Source organism: Taeniopygia guttata, chromosome 8, assembly GCF_048771995.1.
Source record: "Taeniopygia guttata chromosome 8, bTaeGut7.mat, whole genome shotgun sequence".
In the NCBI taxonomy this organism is placed as follows: Eukaryota; Metazoa; Chordata; class Aves; order Passeriformes; family Estrildidae; genus Taeniopygia; species Taeniopygia guttata.
In genome coordinates, this window is record NC_133033.1 from 7,289,625 (window position 1) to 7,306,387 (window position 16,763).

The following is a 16,763-nucleotide window of genomic DNA, read 5'->3' on the forward strand; positions in this document are numbered from 1 at the left end:
TATAAATAGCAAAGCAGAAAAGGGAAAAAGAAAGCAGGCTGGGGACCTGCCTGCTAAACTGTTATGATATGACAGTGATGCAGGTAGGTGACATTAAATGCTACTGTCTGCATCCTTAATTGTGAGTTGTCATCACCTTGGCCGTTTGAGGACGAATAATGTGCTGTTCATTTTCCAGATTTCTATTCTTATTCATAGGACTGCATGTTCCAACATTCAAATGCATATGTATCATTTAAAAACAAAACCTAAGGTTTTTAGGAGTGTTTTTTTGGAGGTTTTTTTTTTTAGTGGAGATGAGGAGGAAGGAAAGATGTGAGTATATCTTGACTGGTTTTGCGTGCATTTAATTTTCCTGCCTCAAAAGCAGTGAGCTGCCAGTATCAGAAAGCCCAAATGGAAAAATGGCTGCTTACAAGATGTAATGAAGATTAAAAACAAGCAAATGTGGCTGGGAGGGAAGTGGGCTCTTGCTCTGTAGGCATTTGCCATTTCTGATTTTGCAAATAGCTCTGCAGTGTCGTTCGATCTGTGCTTCAGCATAATTTTACCAGGAGATATTTCTGGCCTTTTGCTTCACAGTCAGATCCCTTTGCTGGGCTATTAAGTTGAAAATGCAGTCAAGTATTAACATCAAAACTGTATATGTAACCTCCCACCGCATGGAACCCCTCCAAAACACCCTGCAACTGAGGAAGGGAAGGGGAAGGAAGGGATGAAAACCAAGAGCTGGGTAGAAATAGTGCCTGCTCTCAGATGTAAATAGGCCAATTCCTTTCAATAAAACGAAGTTAGGCTGTTGATATATGCCTACTTAAACTGTCATGGAAGTTCACTCAGCTGCATTCCAGCAGGGCTGCAGGCCGTGAGGGACGCACAAGGCATTGTTACAGAGGACTGGGAGGGAAGAGGAGGGAGGAACAAAGCCATACCCAGGAAGAACATCACACAGCTACTGTGCTTTCAGATTCCTGGTGGCACTGACAAGTGTTGATAACTCTGTCATCATCTGCCTCCAGAACACTGAGTCCCACTGTCCTACCTGCCCCTGTTTGTCCCAATGGGATGCTCACACATGGCAAAAGTCTAAAGGTTCCTTTTTCCCATTTTTCTGCTGAAATATATTTAATTTGCTTTGAACAAGAGAAAACCCAAATCCCAGGGCCTCTGAATAAGGGGGAGTTATGGAGGGGGAATACAATTAATGTCTTAATCCTGTGTCACCCTTTCTTTGAGACACTGTGCTACATTAAATTGATTTTGCAAATGAAAGCTAAAAGCTAAGCAAAAGCCACCAATCTATTTTGCCTAAAGATGATTTTAGTGCTCTTTATGTTCCCCTAAATGACAAACCAATTTGTTACCTGCCTACATAAACATTTGCCTATATTAGCCCCAGAAATGTTTTATTTTTATTAGCCCAAACTTTATCTTTTTATGAAGACACAGGGGCCCAATAAAATTAGTGTGCAAATATAATACTCAATTTGCATTTTTCCATGGTCAGCAGAAAAGCTGAGTAAAATCAATTTGATATTAGGTCAGCATATACATCAATAAAGCATACGCTCACACAGGACCATTGTAATGGTTCCTGTAATTTCTGTGCTGCCAGAGTAAAGAGATTAAATAATATTAAATGCTCCAAAATAGCTTCCCTTTTAAGAGGAATGTAAAAAGAAAGGGAGACTTTGGCATAAAATGAGCAATAAAGGATAATAGTTGCACAATCTCCAACTTTAAAACATTGTGACAATGATCTCAGAGCCGGGCTTCCTGCGAAATGGCCCCAATTCAGCACAGCTCTCATGCCAAAATTATGGTTAAGCACATTTTTGAGCACGATGCAAGTCCGTCAAACAAATCATGTACTTAAGCACCTGACAGAGTCAAGGACAGAGCCTGAATGAAAACCCAGAACTTGGAAGGTTTTGGATGCAGTTTTGAGCGTTACAAGCAGGACGATTGCTGAGTCCTTGCACAAAGGAGACTTTGCTGAAAAAGCCCCAGCAGGACAGACTGAAGGTGATGGGAGGTGAGGGCAGTCCATGAGCAGTGAGGGTCCCCTGTAGCAGTGCTACCCCATCACCATGACCTTCCATGGGTTTTGCATGGGAGACAAAGTACTGCTGCCTCCCATTTCAGGTAAAACTACATAGGCATGGGTGTCTGACTTCCAGAACCTGTAGTCCAGTCTTTGCTCATCACTCTGTGGTACAAATGACATCATTTTGACCTTCTGTCCCACTTCTTTTCTTTGTACTGCTCAAGCCAACTATAAGAAGGTGAGAAAGAAAATCTGACCTCACCAAGTCCAGTGGGATTCAGTAGTGACCAAAAATGCTGTTCCTTTGCACTCTTGTATTAAGATGCTTGCTCTTATCTGAAATGATATTTGTTGCCAGAAGGAGCAAAAATAAATGGGATTAGGTGCTGATCTGGTCTCTTAGGAAAGAACAGGGTACAGTAAATGCTGCCTTGATTTGATTTGCTGAAGCAGGTTAATGTGGTGGAGATGAAGCACTCGGAGCAGCGCCGACACCGGCGCTCACTTTCGACACAGATGTTCCAGCTCTGTTGGACACAGACGAGCTGGGGTGGCACACAGGAGTGTAATGCAATAGAGCTGTTTTAATTTCCTCTGTGGAGTCTTTAACTCACAGGGTTTTGAATAAAAAGATGCTGGCAGCAGCCCACCTCGTACTGCAAAGTACCTGAGACGGGATGGCAACATGGAATTCATTTGCAGGGGATAACATTCCATTAAAATATATGTGGGTATTTAAATCAAATCATTATTTGGCCATGTGTTTGTAGGATGATGGATTCCTGTGAATTGGAGCCTTCTGGTTTTCCAGAGATTACAAGATTTTTCTAGTACCTTTCTCAACTTTGAAGTCCTCTGCAAAGGAGTGAAATTCACTCCCAAGTTTTCCTGATGGGCACCAGCCTCAAGGCTTTCTGAACCAGACTTCCAGGGTCAGATCTCTCATCCTTAGTGCTAATTTGTGAACTTGAATCATTGGCTATGTCATGACTGCAGGACCTAAAGAAACCACTAATCTGCAGTCTGATTCTGGTCAGACAAGGTAGCAGAAAACATCCTGGAGGTTAAGGAGTGATGTTCTACCTCAGTTCTGTTATAGTACTTCGTCCTGGTGATGTAAATGGAATTCCACAAATGTAATATTTCTGCTTGAATGTTCTAGATATCTACCATTAAGCTGCTATATACAAATACTATCATTTTCATGTTTTTATAGTAGCATAGAAATGAAAATTGAATGAAAATGGATAAGTGAATTTCTTGCCTTCCCGTGAAGGTTTAGAATTAGATCTGACTATTTCTTTGTAAGTAGAAAATGTTTTCTGTGCGACCCTGCTTTAGTTGCAGTAGCATAATAAGCAACCAGGAGAGGAAATTGCTGTTTCCTGGGTGAGAGCTGAGGGAGTGTTGCCGGTGGGGTTAAGTGTCTGGCTTGACATGCCAAAGCTTTAGAGGGGAAGGAACATGAGTTGAGGGCCAAACAGCACGAGTGGTATTCAGAATGAGAGATCTGAGCTGCTTGCTTGCAGCTCATTGAGCTTCTTTTCACTATGAAATTTTCTTGGTCCTTATCACTACTGTGGTTGCTGGGGAGCCAGAATATATATTGAGGTTAGTGTTGATTGTTCTGAATAGCATTTCAGATCTTCACAGCTTTGCTCTGGGGAATTCTCCTCTGAGCAGGGGCAGGATGGCAGTGGGTGAGTAGCAGGACACCAGGGTGTAACACACAGAGACAGATTGTTTAGGTCTCAGTCATAAGTCAAGGCAAATATTATCTATGATGATGATAGTGGTAGCCTTCAAAGGGAAGAGAAAAATTTTCATTTAAATCTTCAAGATTTAAATCTTCCAGAATAGAAAATGAAAAAGGAACTAATCCAGACATGTCTACTTTTCTTTCCTTTCTTTCCAAAAAAACCTGTTTTTTCAAAGAGTTTTGTTTCTAAGATTCACTGCTATGGTGTTCAGAAGGGTAAAAGTGGTACCACAACAGATTTCTCTTAATTTCCACAAGTCTCAAAGCTGTGGCTAAATCGAGTGTGCCTTTCTGTCATTTTGCTTAAGTGCTTTTGGCATCTACTAAGCAAAGCTGTACACTTCTAATTTTCTTAATTTTGATTGATCTTTTCAATCCTGAAGTAAAAAATAGGATGTATTCCTAATGTAACATTTAAATTAAAAAAATGAAAAGGTGTTTTGTAGTTGTTTAGTGGGTTAACCTTGGTTAGCAGCCAGATGCCCACACAGCTGCTCCCTCTTACCCAGGACAGGCTCATGAGTCAAGAGAAAGACAAGGATATCATTTACTAATTACCATTGGGGGCAAAGCAGACTTGACTTGTCGGGATTTTAATTTATTGCCAATTAAAATAGTCTTCCACAGTGAAAATTATTGATCATAATAATGATTCTAATAAGCTTTATGAAGCATAAATAACAACAACTTTGTAATTTAAAACAAACAAAGGCAAAGCCACAAAACTCCCCAATCAATCCTCTGTCCAAAAGATTCCTGACCAGTGCTGCTGCAGATCCAAAGAGTGGCAGCCATGGTGCTGAGCATCACATCTGTGCTGAGCCACAGTCCCTCTAATGCAATGCTGGTTTTCCAAGAGGGGGGAAAAACTCATCTCCTCTTGCTAAAGTGATCCCAGCCTTCTCCTTTTGTCCCTTAAAGTTGGTTTGCTGATTTATCTCCTTCCTCCCACTCTACTTAATGTTAATGCAAATGATGTGGGATGGTCATCGACTCCTGTCTGATGGGGTTGTGCTCCTTTTTGCTGCCTCCCATTTTTCTTCTGCCAAGAGAATTGACCCCACCGTTGCTGGGTTTGGCAGAGACTTTCTTTCTTATATTTCTTTGCCTCTGGGGTTCAAAAACATCAGAGAATGGTGAAGCTGGTGTAAGAAAGAACAAATGAATGTCTGAGTTATGGGGAGAGCAGCTGCAGGACTTTGAGATGCTAAAGAAATAAAAGAATTGCTGCAATTGTCTCCTGAGAACAGCAAAAAATGTATTGATTATTCCTATGGTTCTGTAAAGTGTGATTTGCCATGGGGAAAATGGAGCATTTCTAAGAATTTGGGAAATTTTAAAAAATTAACTAAGGTATGGTCTTGAGGACTCTCACACATCTTTGAAAATACAAGTATGACTTTGGATATGTGTGCAATTCATCTACCTAATTAAAACAGAATAAATTAAGTTTAAAAAAAAAAAAAAAAAGCTTGGATTTAGTTTCCAGTCTATAAACTTTTTACTTCAAAACAAAGATTTAAACTGGAATTTAAGAATTGGAGCTTGCTGTGTTTAGCATTACCCCTGCTGTGTGTGTTCAGGTTGAGATAAGACATCTAACTGAGGTCCTGACCTCTTATAGTCTTTAAAATTCCCAGAACCATTTTGCAAGAGCATAATTTTCATGTGCTGTTTATTAAATGCAGTCACAGCACAAACAAAGGAAGGATTGTGGTTGACCCATGTAGTTTATGGCTGAAGCAGGTGGCCAAAGTGGTGTGGTTCCAAAACTGAGGGATTAACCCACGTTAAATTCAACATAGTTAAGATCTAAATCTGCCTTCCACCTATCTGTAATTTGAAGGGGAAATGTCACATTTTCATGCCCTCACTGGAGAAGGATCCTGGATTTAATCTTGGTCTCTTTTTAACTTCTCTTTCAGTTAGAGCAGGTGCAGTCCCAAACACTTAACAAGTTTTTTTTTTAAAAAATCACCTCTAAATCCTCCAGAGCAAAGCCTAATAAATATAATTTGTAGCACTTTGCCATTGCCTGGCACTGTTAAGGTTTGGACCATGTGTGATGCAGGGTGCAATTGGCTTTACCTTGACTGGAGCCCCAGTGCTATTCCTGTGGCCCAGAGGGACATTTATCACGAGTGAGAGCACAATTACAGTGCAGTTAAACTCGCTGCAGTAAATCTTGGGTTTTAAAAAGAGAGCTAAATTTGTTGTTGCAGGTTTGGCTGCATGTCATTAGTCTTGCAGCCCTTGTGCAGTCTGGGAAAGAGACCTGGTGACGCTGCCCCTTTGCTTAGGGATTGTTCTTGTTCATAATGTGTGACCAATTCTAATGAAAGGATGTGTTTTAAAAATTATCAGTTGCTTGCTTCTACATCTGGGGCACAGTTTAATGATCTTCATTTCTCTTTTTCTTCTCCCCTCTGTCCCTTGTCCCTTTCTGCTGCAGCAAACCTGCGTCCAGGGGCTGAACAGAAGGTGGTGTTCATCACGGCACGGGTCCATCCTGGGGAAACACCCTCTTCCTTCGTCTGCCAAGGTGAGTGTCTGCTCCAGGGTGGCAGATCTGGTGGGATCTGATCTCCTTCAGATGCATGTGCTTGGTGTGGATAGCTTTGGCTCTGAAAGGGGACATGACAGATTTTTCCACAGTGGAAATCAGCATATCAGGATATCAGCAGAACCTCTCATCTAATATCCAGCTGTTCGTCTTCCTTGAGGCTGTAGGAATAGATTGGCTCCATGTCTTGGGAAGGTTTGCTGAACTTGCTCAGAATTGGGCTCTGAAGCTATTTGGGAGGAATGAGACAGTCACACTCATATGCAGTATATTTGTGTAAAGGTCCTTTTCTTGGAGCTTTTCCAGCCCATATTTCTGGGGTTTATTCTGTTAATACTTATTTTTTTCTTGCTGTGTACCATCTCCAGCTTCTTTTCCATCACAAAGCAGTGACCCTAGCTCTCCAGTTGAATTCTAAGAGGCCTCTCTTTGTCTGAAGCTGCTGCTCTGAGGAACACAGCTCCCAGTGGTTGACAGCTGTTTCCTGCACAAAGCATTCCTGCTAAAAATAGAAAGCAAATTGCTCAGCTTGTATTTATAAAGAGTTGTAAATCTCAGGCTTGTGGGTACAAATAAATAAATAACCCTGGCACGCCTCCATATAACTTCATTGTATAGGTCTGAAATATTGTACTTATGCATGTGGCTGTCTGCAGCAGTGAAGTGTTGATGGTGTAAATCAAAGTAGCTCCCCTGGAGCCAGGGCAATTTGGTAATTCACTGCAGCAGCTTGGACCTGGCCCTGCTGAGCCGATGCGTTGCATCAATCCAGCATATGCAGAATTTATTGCCATGCCTGCTCACGGTGCCACAGACTCCACTGCCATTGGCCCTGCTGGTACCCAAAAACCTCTGTGGGGAGGGTCTGGCACATGTTCATGGTCTCTCTGTGTGCTCCTCATCCTGGCAAGGTGCTGTGTCTGGCATCATTGAGGCAAAAGGTCAGCAGCTGCCCCCTCTGCTGCCCCAGCCACGAGGGCTTGCAGGACACTCTCCTTGCCAGCCTGGAGTAGCAAAGGTAAAACCCTTCCTCTAATAAAACAATGCTTCAGACTGAGAGCAGGAAAACTCAGCGAGTTTCCCATCTCCTGCCGTGCCACAGTCAATGCAGGGCATTACAGCACACATGATGTTTGTTAATGAATATGGATTTTTAATTGGCTGCTTTGATTCTGTTTGTGGCTGCTGGCATAGCCCTGTGAAATGAAAGCTGAGGCATGCTGCTGAGGTGGTGCTTTGTAAATGATGTTATTTTATTTTGATAATGGAGAGTTTATTCAAAAGGGAAATAATAATAAAAAAAAATAGGACGTGTAAAAGCATGTGGCATGCTTAGCCTGATGAAACAGCTAGATAGAAGTCATGCTCTGATTGTCTCATGGGAACTTTGTGCTTTATAAGAAAAAAAGCAAAAACAAACAAAGAAAACCCAAACAAACAAAAAAGAAGCAGGAAATACAAGAAAAATAACAAGGAGCTATCAAGGTATCAATTTTGGAGAAACACATGAGAAACTTGCTGTGGCTGCAGTCGTAGCTCATGCTTGACTCTTTTGGGAGTGCCTGGACCCACAAGCTCTGGGCTCTGCACTGAGCCCCTGCCTCGTGCAGGCAGAGCTCCTCCTGTGCAGAATTAGCATCCAGACAAGTGGAAATGTCAAACATTTCAAGGCCATTGCAGCGTTGTTCCTAGCACTGCCAAATGTGAAATTGGGTGCTTGCCCCATCTTTGGAAACTTTTGTGTGGGAGGATCAAAAGAAGGGATAAAAAAGATTCCTCTGGCAATCAAGTTGAGGGCACACTTAGGAATTTTATTTCTGGAAGCTTTTTGGCATAGTTAGGTGTTGCAGATTTTATATCCAGATGCCAGCTCAGTGCATATGGAACATGTCAGGATTATTTTTTTTTCTTGGTGGAGAGATTTCTTCTTGAATGTTTGATGATGCTCACCACCTGGAGTATTAAGATCTGGAAACTGATCCCAAAGATTCCCCAGGAGCAGGCAGCATCTCATGGATGGAAGATCAGAACTGTGACTGCCCAAGCTTGGAGAATCAGTCCATAGGGGAATCAAGAATGAGCAAAAGGCTTTATATTTTTTAGTTTTCATTTTTTCCCATTGATCTTTGGTTTTATTCAGTTCAGCCACTTTCTTCCTTAAAGCCTGAAGAGCTGGCCAGTTCCCTTCCTGCCCTCTTTGGCCTGCTCTCTGCTGAGGGATTTTTAGCTGTATCCTCTAAACAGGAGCCTGACAGAAGGTACATATTAAAGCCCCTAGGTTGGTTTTTTTTTTTTGTGTGTGTGTGTGTGTGTTTTTCTGTTTTGTTGTGTTTTGGGTTTTTTTGTTTTGGGGGTTTTTTTGGTTTGTTTTTTTTTTTTTTGGGGGGGGGGGGCTTTCTTGACTAGTCAAGGCCCCTGAGAACCAACTTTTCTAGCTTTAATACATCAGGAGATGCTTGTGCCTGTCTTTTGATCTTTTGTCCTCTACTTTACCCACATTTTATGAATCTAAGAAAGGATTTTGTATTCCTGTGGGAAGAAAAAAGCTTATCTCTCTGTTCAAAATAGTTTCTCTGTCATTCTTCTTCATAGTCTGCTATGAAGAATCCACAGAAAACTTGATTTGGATACAAATGCCCTTCATTCCTGTGTTTTAAAGTGTTTGAAACTTGCACATTTCTGTCACCTTCCAGCTGAGGAGTGCTTGCAGCAGTGGCCAGACCTCCTTAGAATCATCAGGCACATCATCCAGCAGCTACAAACAAGTGCTGTAATATTTCACACATGGTGCAGCTGCCACAAAACCCTGGACGGCCTCTTCATAAAAAGATGGTTTAAGAACCTTTTGTTTCTGTTTTGGTCTTTTAAGAGTTAGGACAATGGTTAGCCTTTTAAGGAAGTTTTCCTGGTGGTTTGTAACTATTTGTGGTGGAGCTGAGGGCTGGAAGTGGAGACCCAGTTATCAGAGAGTATATTCAGAATATTCACATGCGTGCAATCCAAAGGTAGGGTGGTATTCTCGTCCTCAGATGGTGATGGTCACCATGAGCATTGGTGTTTGTACTACTTCTAGGGATGAGTAAGTAGGAGTAGGGTCCAGGATTAAGAGGATTTGTTTTCACTTTGCTGTTATAGACCATTTTTTAACCAACTGGAATCACTGCTGCTCCTGGAGGGCTTTTGGAGTGAGCACAAAGAAATGAAAATTCATCTTACAGCCTGAACTCATCTCTCTTGGGCTGATCAGATTTCTGAGAGATTTTTCTGAAGTTGTGGGTTTAGATTATTTTCCTTTCTTAGATATTTTTCCTCATTTTTCTCCCCCGCAATATTTTCCTTTAAGAACATGTGGGCTGTTTTCTCTTCCATGCTTTACTGTAAAGGCAAATAAACTAACTATTACAGATGTCAGGTAACACTGTGCAAAATCTATGCAAGCCCCTACCCTCTAAACACTGGCCATAAGGCAGTTTTTAAAAGGCTTGGGTTTTATCCAAGATCTGGCAATAGGGGTATTTTTAGCCCTCAGTATTCTCAGAGTCTTATTTGCTTTCCTATGTTTGCTAAATTTTATTTTCTTTGGAGAAAAGCAACTGTCCCTCACTATTCACATACATGAAAAGTTGTAGGAGACACTCCTACATTTAAGTTTATCCTGTATGCTCTGACTCTTGCCAGCAGTCAGTAATTCCAAGGTTAAGCATGTCTAGATGTACCAAGACATGTATTTTACTCACTGATTTAGCATTTTCTATTAGTAGGATGGCATTTGTTGATTTGCCAGTGTGGCATCCACCATGCCATCTAAATGCAGAAATGAAAATTTGTACCCGAAGCCTCTAACAGGGTTTTCCAGGCTGGGATGCCAGAATGGAAGCCCAGTGAAATACAGGAGGGAGAGGAATCCCACAGCTAGATTTGAAGCTGCTGAGCATCTCAGGCTCAGTGTAATTTGACCTGGAGCTGACCTTGATCTTATGGGCTGAAAAGGGAACAGCCATTAAAAAGAAAATATATGAAAAACAGACACCTGTGACTCTTTTCCATAAGAAACAGAGAAAAAAATTACATTTCAATCAGTCTTTTTTTTTCTTTATAGTTGCTTAAATGAATGCTCCCTCTTGCTTCACCTTAAATCAGATGATATGAAATGGAGAAACAGATTGCACTTGGCAAGGTCTCTTGATTTTCTGTTTGCACTCTTTGTCTGTGTTTTTAACCCTCACCCTCTCACCAGCAGAGGGCAGGAGAAAAAAATCTGAAAACCTGTACAAATTTTGATTTTAAGTTTAAAGCAGGCAACAGACTGCCTGAAAACAAGTCTCCCAGCAGCTGTCTCTCAAGTTCTGATGTTGTACTATAACTCACTGGGCTAGTGGGTAATTGAACTTGCTCTCTATGTCACCAGGATGCTCCAGGTGCTATGAAGGATTTAACTCCTGGACAGATTCCAAAGTGGCTCCTTAAAACTGTTTTCTAGTTTGTTTTGTGGAGACAGTGCCTTCAAAGTCTTTGAATTTGATCCTGCAGGAAACCTGAGAGAGTTCGTAAGAGAGTGAAGTTGCTAAAACGGAATAAATGTGACTTGGGCGGGTTTTCTTCATTGTGTTATGGGGTTTGTAATGTGTTTGGGATTTGTGGTTTTTTATTTCTTGTGGGAAACACAGTCATAAGTGTGAAAAGGATCCTCATGAAGCCTGTTTCTTCCACTTAGAATTTTACTCAAACGCTGTCTTTTATTATGAAGAAAGAGGAGGAATATACTGTCAGGGTTAAAAGCTGCTTTTCTGTTTCTTTTATTAAGCATAAATCTTTTTTAGCATTAGGACATAACTGATAGTAACTGAAGGCCAGGACATGTTTTACATGCAAATGTAAATTCAATCTTTACCTGTGAAAAGAACCTTTCTGAAGGAGCAGAGGTGGTGATCTTGCTTGGCTGTCTCCAGGGTACAAATTTCTACTAAGGGAAAGAAACTGAGTTCTGTAGCCATTGGTATAAGGTGCTTTTGGGAACAGCAGCTGTACTGGAGAAGAAAGCAGTGCACCTAGAAATTCCTGTGGTGGTAATGATTGGGTCCTCAGAAGCTTGGGGACATCATCTGCCAGATTTCCTGAATGTGCATCTGAATAAATGCATGGCTTGCATCTCACTTGCTCTGTTTTATTTTTCTGTCTAGCAAGCCAATTCCTCTTCGCTTCCAAGCTACGTTTCCTACCAGAGGAGGAAAGAAAATACTATTCCATAGGGAATAGGAATCCTGTAATTGCATGTTTGTTGTATTACTGTCAAGTCTCACTTCTGTCTCCTCTGCCAAATGAAAGAGAATGGAGGCAAACACTTATGCTGTCCTGGCTACTTCTAGACTCCAAGTGAATGCCTGCATGTGTATAAAGGCTTAGTCTGCAATTCCTCTTTGGATGTCTTTGTAAGGCAACTCTGGGTGCAGAAGGGGGCTCTGCCATGGCCAGGCAACCAAAGAATGAGTGCTCTCTGGTGCAGAAATGCCTTTTTTGGGAGCCTTTTCCATTGTTTTCTCTTTGTGGGCTGCATTGCTAAGACTGAAGAGAACTGAGCAGCACGGAAGCTCCACTTTAATGGTATTTTTTTATACTCTCTTGCCACCCTACCCTTAAAGACAAAAAGCTTCCATTCCCTTTCAATACTTATGGTATCCTATGAAAATCCTTTCTGTCCATAGGAAAGTGCATCCCCGGGTGCAGAGTTCCACCCTAGAGGTGCTCTTGATCAAAAGAAGAGCAGAATCTTTCCATGAAGTGAATGGTGTTCTGCATCCAGACAATGATATGCACAACTTGTGTCAGGAGAGGATGGAAATGGGAACACTCCTGGGCTTTCAGGAGGATGGGAACACTCCTGGGCTTTCAGGAGCAGCTCAGCAATTAGGAGCAGTGAGGGAATGTGGTGAGCAGGAGCTGCAGTTCATGGTCTCTTTTACAGGAGTTCAGGAAAACAATTGATGAGAAGCAAACAAAGGCAACAGAATTCAACAGCCCAACCATAAAATGAGCGGCAGGGCTCTCTTAAAGTTGTTAAATTGCATTCATCCTTCCCACCAAGATTTTTTTCCTTTAGGTGCATAAGAACTTAAAGCTTTAATACAAAGGGAAACACACTCTCCCTGGCTTCTAAAGCAACATGAAAACCACTATTGTCTGTCCCTTGTAAATCTCCTGGATGAGATTTTAGTGTGAAGTATCCCAGGAGAGAGAGGTTGTTCTGAGAATAATAAAGCATCCATACTGGAATAATGGAAATAAAAGCTCCTTTTAAAGTCATGTTGATGCAAATAGACTGTTAGAGGAATTCCTGCTGCCCAGTGTGACATTGGCTGTCACAAGGTACCACAGGCTTTGAATTAATTCATTGTGATGTCAGGCAGGTACGAGAGGTTATACACCTGGGTTCCTGAGCTGGAGGAAATTTATGATGAGTTTAGATTTCTCTGGTTATAGAGTCATGTGATTAGATGTGTTTTCTGGAACTCCTGCACGGAAGAGGAGGTGTGATGGTGGCAGGGTGTGGAGGTGGACTGTGCATGAGCTGAGTGTTGCTGTTTGCAACTGCAGAGGAATCCCCAGAGTTTTTGAAACCTGAGGTGTCCCCAAGGGAGGAGCTGTGTCATCTGTGGCTGTTCCATGGATGAGACATCTCTCCTCACCAACAGCAGAGGTTGCTGTCCCACCTCTTCTGTTGAATCTAAAGTAGCAGGAACAGCAAGCTGGTCTGGTCAGGCAGGCTCACCCCTCTCCAGCCCACCCCTGTGTGCTCATCTTTCTGTTTCCAGTAACTCCTCATCCCTGGGACAGCAAGGTCAGCTTTGCCTGTGCAGCTAAGAAATGTCAAGTGGCTTTGTTTGATTTGGTTTGCCCTTTGCCCAAAGCAGGCCTTTGACTAGCTCTGCTTAACTAATCCTCTTTAGAGTAATCACAGAGCTAAAGGAGCCCTTGGTCTTCAAGGGGGAGAATTGAGAAAGGCTTTCACTGTAGAACAGCAGGCAAATTTATTTTGTCTCCATGTGAGATTGTCCAATTAATCTCTTGAACATCCTGGTTTTGCAATGTTTCTTGACTGCTCATACTTTTGGATAACATGGGCTTAAAGATCATTTCCTCCCATCCCAAGCTCCCTCTAGGGCAAAACACACATTTGTACATACTGAGGCATTTTGCTGATGTCTGAGGATAGGAAAAAGAGAAAATATTGATTACCTGGGCTTCATGATCACTTGACTTTCCTTAATATGGCCTGGTTTTCCCACTAAAAATTGCAGCCTGAGTGGATTCTGGAGGTGTTTATCCATGTCTGCCCAGTTATCAGGGTCCTTTTCTGTGCTTATTGCTCTATATGGCCACGGGCAGCAAGTCCTACACTTTTAGGGAGCAGTATTACCCCAGGTACCAGATCTTCTCTGGGCCAAGGCAGGAAATAAACATGCAAAACTCAGGACAAAGATGTAAATAACACAGGAGGTTTGGGTTTGTCTTTAGACCTCATTTGCATGGCTCTGTTTTTAATGGCAAAGAAAAGGCTCTGATAAGTGACCATCATTGCCATCAAGGAATCAAGGCTGAGATAAACTCTTTCAGTCAGTGCAGCAATGTGTGAGAGCTGATCAAGCTGCAGGTCAGGATTCACAATTAGGATTCTCTTCTACTTTTTATAATTTAGGCCCTTTCCATTCTCCTTCAGCAGTGCCCCAGCTCTTCCTCACAAGTGATACTAATCTTGCTGCTCTATTGTTTCCAGCTTTGTCTCCTGACCCTTTGTTCTTTGCCTGCCCTGGCTGGGTTCAGCTGAATTGATTTTTTTTTTGTTTGTTTTGTTTTGTTTTCATTTTGTTTTCAGTCCTTTTGTCTCCGAGGTGCCCTGCACTTACCTTCCTGCTCCTTTCTGCTTTGCTCTGAGGAGCCAGCATTCATGAGTGACTGGGACTTGGCCGCTGCAAACTTTTCTTTGACCCAAGGGCACTGGAATTAAATTTTCCCTCTGCCCCTGCACAGATTGCTCACAAGCTCCTCGGGTGCCTGTTGCATTGTGTACACGTTTATGAGAGCCATGTCAGCCTGACTTCTCCAGCTTACAGAGAAAAGGGTGCAAAGCTTGTTTGGAGGGCAAGAAGAAGGGACTTGAGATGAAAGCAGGCTTCTGCCCCAGCCAGCAGCCCTTCAGAGCTTGGCTTTGCTCTTTCGATGCATTTTGGCTTCTCTGCACTCTGAGGATCGAAGGAAAGGGTACTGGGGCACATTCATTACCAGTTCTGCTTAATTTACCTAAGAAGAAACATAGGCACAAATTACTTTGCTGGGACCCTAATGCAGGGGCAAACTTCTATTAAACACTTTGTAAGCAGGAAGGGTAAATTTAGGGGAGTTTTGAGCAATGGCAAAGAGCTCTCTAAAAAATCACTCTGGGCAGGAAGGTTGGTTCCTTAGTGACTGATGTCACCCCTAAGTGGCAATTTCTAGATGTGCCCTATAGTGTTAGTTCAAGGGTCAAATTACTTATTACATGTCCCACAAATGGTAGCACACTCCTGGTATCTGTGCTCTGACTTGGAGGTTATGGTTTTAGTCTTTGCTGCTGCTAAATGTAAAAGATAATTGGAGGTGGATGAAAAATAATTAATTTGTATTTTTTTTCTAATGCCACAGGTTTTCAAAGAGGGCTTTATTATAAATTTCATACAATCTCACTTATTTTTCTCTATTTTCCCTTTCTCTTTTTTTTTTATTTCTCTATTTTTTGTCACTTTATCGCTGATGGGAAAAAAAGTGGTGGGGAAGAGAAAGAACAAAGAAAGGCAAAGATCTGTGGTCATTTAAAAGAAGAGGAAAGGAGAAGTCTGCAGCTCTCATTATGTGAAATTTTTTCAAAATTATCAAAATTTACTTCAAAATTTTCAGCCAGTGGTACAGTGTGTAGGCAAAACATTAAAAAGATGGATGTGCTTTATATTATTGGCAAGCATCAGCCAAATCTTTGGGTGACCACAGAACAGATGTGACACAGACAGTGAAAACAGGGCAAGTTCTGGTTTACCGCAGCCTCCACCTACTCAAAAGGAGCATCACTGAGAGTTTTCAGTTTTTGTAGTGATTAAAGTTGGACTGCTGTAATGATTTTAGTACAACACTGATCAGCTTCATGCCATGCTCCCTTAGAAACACTTGTGCTTGGTGTCATAACATCAAAGAGAGAACAGGAGGCTGCCTGTTCTGAATGGAGAAGCCATTCAGACTCAGTGAGCTTCACCTGCCTTCCATCAAACGGGACATGATCTGTCAGAGTCTAGAGTAGAACTGAAAAACGCTGTGACCCAGCCTTGGCCCAGGTGCCATCTTTGAAAAGCTGGGTGTGGCTCCCATTCCTTGGGAGAAGCAGGGAACAGAGCTGGAAACCTGTTGGAACTGCACCCCCAATTCCCTGCTGGAGGGTTGTCTGCCCTGGGGACAGCAGACCACCGAGATCTGTTTGCCCAGCGTGTTCTGTGGCACCTCTCCCTTCTGAAGTCTGGCTCCTTCATGCAGCAAAAGGTGTTGTTTATTAAAGTTAAGTTTACCTTTAAGATCTTAAAATTCAATCTGACTGATCGAGGTAGAAAGTCAGAGAGTCCTGGTGACACATGAGCTCTGATTTTTCCTCCTGGCAATGTTCCTAATGGCCAAGGATATGAGGGAAACAGCACCTTGACATCAGCTGGTGGGGTCACAGTGCTGCCAGAGTTTAAACCCATCATTGCAAAGTGCTTGGGGAGAGCTTCTGTCTGGAGCTTGCTGGCACTTGAGATTTCATTTGCATCTGAGGCAGACTGTGAATGAAGAGTGCATTAGAACATTTCCACAGCAATTCTTATTCTGGAATGAGAGCATCTTATGCCTTCTTCGTTTAATATGCTTCAAAGTTGATTTTGCAGTAAGAGTGTCTCCAAACAGAATTCTTTAGGAAATAGTGAAGTTTTTTAGCTGCTTCTTCCTAAAACTGCAATGACAAACCCCCTCAATCCTTGGAGGCCTCCTGAAATTTATATCCTTCTGACTTGCCTCACCCATGCTCCTCAGATGGAAACATGTACTTTTGTAACCTCCTGGAGAATTTCACTTCTTCACAAGGAGAGATGCTTGTGGTGGTCCTACTCATGTGAGGAAATGTTGCTGATTATTCCCTTTCCAGTAGTAATTGCCATCACCTTTAAGATCTGCAATGCATCTTCATTTTCACAGCAAAATTTTCTCTGGAGTAGAGGTAGGGGCTTATGCCATATTCTGTTGTTTAACAGCCAGGAGCACATCTGCACTGACAGAGAGTGACCCTAATTTATTTCTGTGGAGCTTTTTCTTGCCTGGATGTCATGCAGCGTAAATAAAAGAAC

At 42.1% G+C, this 16,763-nt stretch overlaps 1 protein-coding gene across 2 annotated transcripts in view; it reads left to right on the forward strand.

Moving 5' to 3' along the window:
* Positions 1–16,763, forward strand: part of BEND5 (BEN domain containing 5) — an 878,609-nt gene that overhangs the window by 667,553 nt on the left and 194,293 nt on the right. For both annotated transcript variants that reach the window (XM_072932490.1, XM_030278790.4), the window contains one exon: positions 6,259–6,348. In XM_072932490.1, coding sequence (XP_072788591.1) covers positions 6,259–6,348 — 90 coding nt within the window. The remainder of the gene's footprint in view (positions 1–6,258; positions 6,349–16,763) is intronic.